Here is a 7,500-nt window from a genome sequence, read left to right as displayed (position 1 = left end):
TTTTTCATTGCGAGGAACACTTTCAAACACTCATAATAATTAAAACATATTCAGGCTTATCTCCACGAGTTTCTCATCGTTTTGGCATGGCAACGTGTACAGGGGTTTTAGCTTTCATGCTTATGTAATCACTTAAGGCGCTGTTAAGTTGTAAAGGAGCGTGAATACAAGACAGGATGACGCTGAGGTCAAAAAATGGTTGCCAGTGGCCCGCCACAGAACAGTCACGGAAAATCCCTCAAGCTGTCCTCTCTGGTTTAGGCCACGTGATCAAGCGCCAGTCATGTGATTTCGTGTAACATTGAACTTTGTCGTACACGTGTCCATTGATTTGCAGCTGCATACTGTAGAATGAGAGTTAATCATTTGGCAAAAACTAAAGAAATTGATGGCAATATTATGTCTACGTTCTAAGAGCACGTTGACGACGTTATCTGACTTGTGAAGAAAAACATTTGTAACATTTCCTACACGAGTTCAGGAGCGTAAACAGAATTTGCAGAAGTTCATACGCAAAAATTTCGAAATCCTCTCTCCCTCAACCACCCTACGTTATATATTTTCTAAAAGCTGATGTTGCATCTTTTGCCTCCCACAAATTGTTCTGATAAAAATTGTCAGCAGTGACATACATGTTATTTTAGATAGAAATGGTAAGGGAACTTTGGTTGTTGTTGGGATTCGCTATGCATGTACTTTAAAGTTTTTGAAAAGAAAATACATGTTGACCTTCTGAAGTGTTATACAGCAAAACATCAATAGGCATTCCGTCTCTGGCGTGAGAAGATAGTTTTTTAGTACCTGGGATTCCGCTGTTTTGGGCGCGATCAATGTGTATCTTCTCCTGTGTCAGGAGATTTGGAGTGAGACAAGTGTTTTACACACCAGAGCAACCGGCCTTTTCAAAGGGAATGTTTAAATTAGTTTTCCTATTTAGAAAGTGAGTGTTTGCTCATTCGTACGCGTAGTGGTAGATCCTTTTTCAGTCATTTTCTGGAAATAGTATCTGTTTCTGTCATAGCTCATTTTTTGTTCTTTTCCTTTGACCTCCTCTAGTTTTCAGTCTTAATTCATGATAACAGCGGTCTTCTTTGAGTTTTCAATAAGAGTTTTAATCTGTAGTCTTATATTTTAAAGTAATTAAAAATAGCACTTGTAATCATAGTTATTGTTCTGGTCTTCCTGGAACACTTATGCTCGTCCTTTCCTTCTTTTGTCTATTGTTTAACTTCCGTTACGTAAGAATCATAAATCGCCATTTTCTCCGTAAATCTGCTGTGTAACTTGATTCTAGATATTGTAACTCGTTTCCTGTAATTTTTGAAACTTGTCATACTCCGATCGTGCTAATCTCATGTTGACAAACCTGTAAAATACTGTCGAAACGACGATTTCCTTTGTTGTAAAAAATATATGTTAATGAGCTAACGCGCAGGCGTAGTGCGTCTGACAGGCGTCATTTTGACGTTTGATTGGCACTTTATTGATCAGTCAGACTAAGAACATATATAAGGAGTTGTATACCTTACAAACTTAGTGTTGGAGTCACTTCCCCTTTCTCCCAGGAAGTTATCGTCCAACAAAAGTAAGTTCAGATAATCGGGGTGCGGTTGTAATGGTCTCATCAATCATTAATGTTGCTACTCTAACACTGATTTGCATGCACCCTTCGCTGTTGAATTTATCACGACCCAGTTCATTTGAAAATCTCTACGCATAGTTATCTCGTTAATGCGCACCTATCCACTCAAAGGGAATGTTGTCTTGATTTAACGCAGAGATTCTGAAAGCCCTCGTCATTTGTGTGAACATCTATGGTTGCGGGTTGCAACTTGATACTCAGTTGAACATTACCAGCTTTTTAAAAATCGGTTTAGTTGTGGGAAGACAAATAATAATAATAATAATAATAATAATAATAATAATAATAATAATAATAATAATAATAATAATAATAATAATGATAATGATGATGATGATGATGATGATGATGATGATGATAATAATAATTCCAAAACGAAAAAGAAAAGAGAAACTTGCGGTCAGTATTCAAAGATGGCAAAAGATATGCAGAAGAACTAAAACTCAATTGCCACTTTGAAGATGTCGCAACAGTCTTGGAAGGCACTGACAACGTAACAATAGTGAAAACGTTAAAGAACCTAGGAAAATAAAGCAGATCATCCATAAAGCAAGTATGAAGAAACCCGAAAGTAAAGTCATGACACAGCCATAAATCGGAAAGTTTGTGACTCAACACTGGCCGGATCCAGAAGTATCAGCCCACTCGTACGACGTCTGTAGACAGAAGAAGAACATTCGGATATAGTTATGTTAGTAGATACAAGCATTAGACAGCAACTTGTTAACACAAAGACCTATAGATCACAAAAGTTACACGAACAAGTAGACGACTTGTCCTTCTGACTCTGTTTTAAAGATCAGGAGACAGTATCACACGTTCTGTGTGGCTGTTCTCACATAGCACAGTCACTGTATAAAGCACGACACGACAGAATGCTACGCCCCGTTTACCATGCTTTAGTGGAAAGATACAAATTTGAAGAATCTGAGTATTCTAATCCGTGGTACAAGCAATCTTATCCGCAACCAAGCCAAGAGAATAACGAGGCAACGATCTTGTGAGACATACCCTGGAAATTGGAAAAATATCCAATTAATGGCGCAAATAGACCGGAATTCAGTGTATTGGACAAAAAGAATAAAGAAGGAATCATCATAGAAGGAACAATATGCAACCCAGGAAAATATCACAATGAGAACTAAATACAAGAAAGATAAATATATAGATTTAAAACTAGGTATTAAGAACTTATACCCAGGTCATAAAGTTAAGCTCATTACAGTAGTCTTTGATTTTCTCGAAGTTTGCTACAAGGATCTTGAAGAAGAACTTACCAGCATATTGGATAACAACTTAGCAAAGACAACTATTGAACGCTCGCAAAAGTGGATCATCTCCCAAAACTGTGAAATAGTAAAAAGGTTTCTCTCATAAACTGATTTTGGTTAAAGCCGTTTATGGATGATGAAGATATATATAGTATCTTATTTGCATTGTTTTTTAAATTTTTGTTTCTGTTTTATAAGGATGATTCTATGAATTTTGCTACTTTTATTTTTTAGTTTTACAATATTACACCGTAATTTCTTAGATTGACCATAGTCATAAGGTTTTATAGGATAGTAACATGAGCACCATTGCCCAGGCCTACAGGCCCGCAAAGGTTGTAAAATCATTTGAGGATATTTCAAGAAAGTCTCCAATAATAATAAAGGAAAAGTGAATTGAACGCTGCCAACAGATTTGAAGCTATCAATACCCTAGCTGTGCCCGTTGTCACCTACAGTTTCAACTGGAAAATTATTGAGATTAAGAGGCTGGACACAAAAACACGGAAGCTACTTACCATCCACAGAATGCACCACCCGAAGGCAGACGTGAACAGAATGCATCTCCCCAGGAGAATTGGAAGAAGAGGCTTGACCAAGTTAGAAACCGCGTACAAATCTACTACAATAGGGCTGGAAAAAATTCTGAGAAACACTGATGATGCTCTGCTCCAACTAGTGCTTCAACATGAGACCAAAAAGAAGCTTTACTCCCAACCTCGTTCCCAGGACCTTTTCCCTTCCCTGGCTTGGGGGTGAGGCGGGGAAGCCAGGGAAGGGAAAAGGTCCTGGGAACGAGGTTGCTTTACTCCATACAAAAAGAGGCAGAGAAATTCAAAAGAGAATTTGAGGTACCAAACCTCGAGAGGGAAGCAAATGAACGAATTACTAAGTTTGCTGGCAAAGTAAAACAGAAAGCAAAACAGCAGGCCCAAGAAATAGTATTGAAGCAGTGGTAAGAAAATAGAACTGCACGGAAGATACCACAAAAGATTAAGGGAAGCAGATGTTGATGGATATAAAACCAACCAGTGGCTCAGAAGTACGGGACTGAAAGCTGAAACAGAGGGACTGATAATATTGCAGCCCGGGACCAAAGCCTCCCTACCCAGTACTATTTTGCAAAGATTGTTAAAGACGGCAGCAGTCCACTATGCAGAATATGTCACAAGCACGAAGAATAGATAGCTCACATCATATCTGGCTGTCCCGAACTTGCGAAAACTGATTATCTAGAGGAAGGCATGTCAGCATTACAATGTTAAAGTCCCAGACAGGTGGTATGAACACAAGCCCGAGACAGTTACCGAAAACGAAGAAATCACAATTCTCTGGTATATGCAGATACATACTGATAGGGAACTGTCAGCGAATAAGCCTGATATAGTGATCAAAGACCATGCTGACCGATGTTGCAAACTTATAGATGTATCAGTACCAGCCGACAGAAACACCTCAACGAAAGTCATTGAAAAGCTCTCAAAGTACAAAGATCTAGAGATCGACATGGTGAGGATGTGGGGAATGAGAACAGAGACTGTGCTGGTTATTGTTGGTGCGCTGGGACTTATTAGAGAGGGAATGGACCAGAACTTAGGAAAGATCCCTGGAACCAGCAGCATTAATGAGCTGCAAAAGATCGTCCTCCAAGGAACGGCGCACATACTGAGAAGGTTTCTGTCCATCAACTGAATAAAAAAGTCACCTGGTACCTCAGGACCAAGGATTGGCCCCCGTTCAAGGAGACTGAAAGAAGCAATTAATAGCACTGTAAACAATAATAAATAATAATAATAATAATAATAATAATAATAATAATAATAATAATTATAGTAACGAGTGAAGGATTTAAGAAACAGATAGAAAAAGACCTTAAACAAAACTGGACTGAAAAGAAAATGTATGGACAGTTTGTCAGGGAAATGCCGGAGAATGTTGATAAGAATAAAACTTGGCAATGGTTATCCAAATGTGATCTGAAGATTGGGACAGAAGCATTGTTATGTGCCGCACAGCACTACGATAAGACCAGTGAAAGCCCCCTGTGTAGATTATGTGAAAAAAAATGTGAAAGCGTGCAACACTTAGTATGTGGATGTGAGAAATTGGCTCAGAAAGAATATAAGAGGCGACACGACAATGTAGCAAAGAAAGTCCACTGGGATTTTTGTAAGAAGAATAAACTGGAGCATACGGAAAAGTGGTATGAACATGTCCCAGAAGAAGCAGTAGAAAATGAAGAAGTCAAAATTTGGGGGATATCAATGTTCAGTGTGACAATGTGATAGAGGCAAGACGACCAGACATAATTGTAATTGACAAGAAAGAGCGAAAGGGGATAATCATTGATATTGCTGTACCAGCTGATGTAATAGTAGGGGGAAAAGAAAGGGAAAAGTGGAAAAATACCAGGACTTGAAGAGAGAGATCGGAAGACTGTGGAAACTCAAAATGATAGAAGTCGTACCTGTAGTGATAGGAGGCCTTGGAAGTGTCACCAAAGGATTTGATTTCCCATTGCGCCACTGGTTTCAAACACTAAAGGTGTGAATGAACCCAGCTGTACATCAAGCACCCGCCGCTGGTACTTGCGTTTCTTCTCGTCCCCTTGCTCCTTCAATACTTCAGATGTTGTCTTGTTCTGTTAACACTTGGAGTTAACGTGCGTAATTCCTCTTGACCAGAAACCTCCCGCCTTGATGTAGAATCTTGCCTCAGAGCTTGTGACAGCACTTCTCAAATGTAGCCACTCGTTGTCGAGGGGTGGAAGGCGTGGTTCGATTTCCACATGGTTGCAGACCTTAGTGATGAATTCCGTTAATAAATTACGGACACCATCATGTCTCTGCGCTACAAAGGACACCTTTTTACATGAGAGGGCATGGCCTCGGTAAATTTATCCCACACACGCATAGATTTGGTAGATCGACTGGAGGCAAATTATACCGTAAGCCTAGCGAGTCTCTGAACTCCTGCTTATTCAGGGCTAGGCCCTGATCTGCGAGAGGCATCGCATTTAACCAAGAACTTGCGCCCTTGTCTCTCGATTGATTAACTACCGGTTGTCGCAACAGATCTGGGGAGAGAGTTGAGTCAATGCTTTCCATTTTCTTTTGGTCACGCGCCCTCTTAAGTGGCTGATGATGTCTCTTAAGCTCTTCCGTAGATCTTTCGCCTGACGCGATAAATGTACTCTGCGATGTGATAGAATCTACGTGCACAGTAGTTACTGACTTCGAAGCAGCAACCTGTTGTGGTGCCTCAGCTCTCAAATCTGGTATGCCCAGACCCGCTGTTGTAATAATAATAATAATAATAATAATAATAATAATAATAATAATAATAATAATAATAATAATAATAATAATAATAATAATAATAATAATAATAATAATAATAATAATAATAATAATAATAATAATAATAATCGTTTATCCAATCCTTTGTCAGCACTTTAGAGCTGAATTACAAGGTTCTCAGCTAAAGACAAGCAACAATATTTAATAGAGTAAATAGATAATAATTATGAACTGTGTGGGATTGCCAGTTATCGACAATTACACCGGATACCGTCTTTATCAATGCAACTTGAGTATAAAGCGGTACACGGTTAAAAAAAAAAAGCAAGTCAAAAAATTAATCTAACTCTGTGTCCGACAGGAAGGTTGCCGCTAAGTTCTCTACGAAACTCTATTAAATTAAATGTTGCGCCCTCATGGTTATCAAAGGAGAAACGCTTGTTATGGCATTTCTTTAATATGTTTCACGCTCCTGTGATTCACTTATCTTCACGGACTCTTAAGCACTATTGACGGAACAATAAAACATTAAAAGGTTTTCCCTCAGTAACATTTGACCAACACAGTGTTGACAACAAAAAAGTAGGGTGATCGTTCAGTGAAAAAGACGCACCGCCTGCGAGATATACTTATTATCCTTGACTTCATTCCATTTCCAGGACGGTGAGTTATTTATCTGTTAATTTGCTGAGAGTTTCAGAAAAAAGTATGAATGTTTTAAGAGAGTAATAAATTATGGGATGAAGTAATTTGACGATTCCGTCTTGGTTTCAAAAGATTATCGTTTTTCCATTAACTAATTTGCAAGAGGTAGTAAGCTGTTTCAGCAGCACACTTTTTTCTTTATCTCCAAAGTTGTGAAAAGTGTTATTTAAACGTTTTAGGCGAACCCTCTCTGGTTTATCATGAAGATACCAGCTGTTCTTGTGGCCGCCTTTATTCTCTGTCAGCGCTCTGAAGCAGGTAGGAGATATTTCAAAACATGACAAAGCGAAAAGCAATTACTGTCGGAAAGAAATCAAATCCTTGGTTGCGCGTTTTATTAAAAAAACACTGCTCAAATGTTCTTACAGGATTTTTGCATAAGATGACATTGACATGGGCTTAATCTGATGTAAATGAAGCGAAACATTGCAGTTGCAGTGACACTTTGCGCTTGTGCGCCGTGAAACTCGACAGATAAAAGGTCGCCCCCCAAAAAATTAGTATGAGTAATCAAATGGTGGCGAGTGAAATAAGGGAATAATTTTACGCGCGTTTTCCTAATTTTACGAGTATACCATTTGAT

General features: G+C 38.7%; 1 protein-coding gene across 1 annotated transcript in view; it reads left to right on the top strand.

Annotated features, from left to right (window-relative positions):
- The first annotated feature begins 6,738 nt into the window (after positions 1-6,738).
- LOC138041065 (allene oxide synthase-lipoxygenase protein-like) overlaps positions 6,739-7,500 on the top strand; it is a 14,949-nt gene continuing 14,187 nt past the window's right edge. Inside the window, exons 1-2 of the mRNA XM_068886841.1 lie at positions 6,739-6,875; positions 7,097-7,175. Coding sequence (XP_068742942.1) covers positions 7,118-7,175 — 58 coding nt within the window. The 5' untranslated portion in view covers positions 6,739-6,875; positions 7,097-7,117. The remainder of the gene's footprint in view (positions 6,876-7,096; positions 7,176-7,500) is intronic.

This window comes from Montipora capricornis, chromosome 3, assembly GCF_036669925.1.
Source record: "Montipora capricornis isolate CH-2021 chromosome 3, ASM3666992v2, whole genome shotgun sequence".
Taxonomy (NCBI): domain Eukaryota; kingdom Metazoa; phylum Cnidaria; class Anthozoa; order Scleractinia; family Acroporidae; genus Montipora; species Montipora capricornis.
The sequence above is the reverse complement of the archived record's forward strand: the minus strand, read 5'-3'. Positions and strand labels throughout refer to the sequence as shown.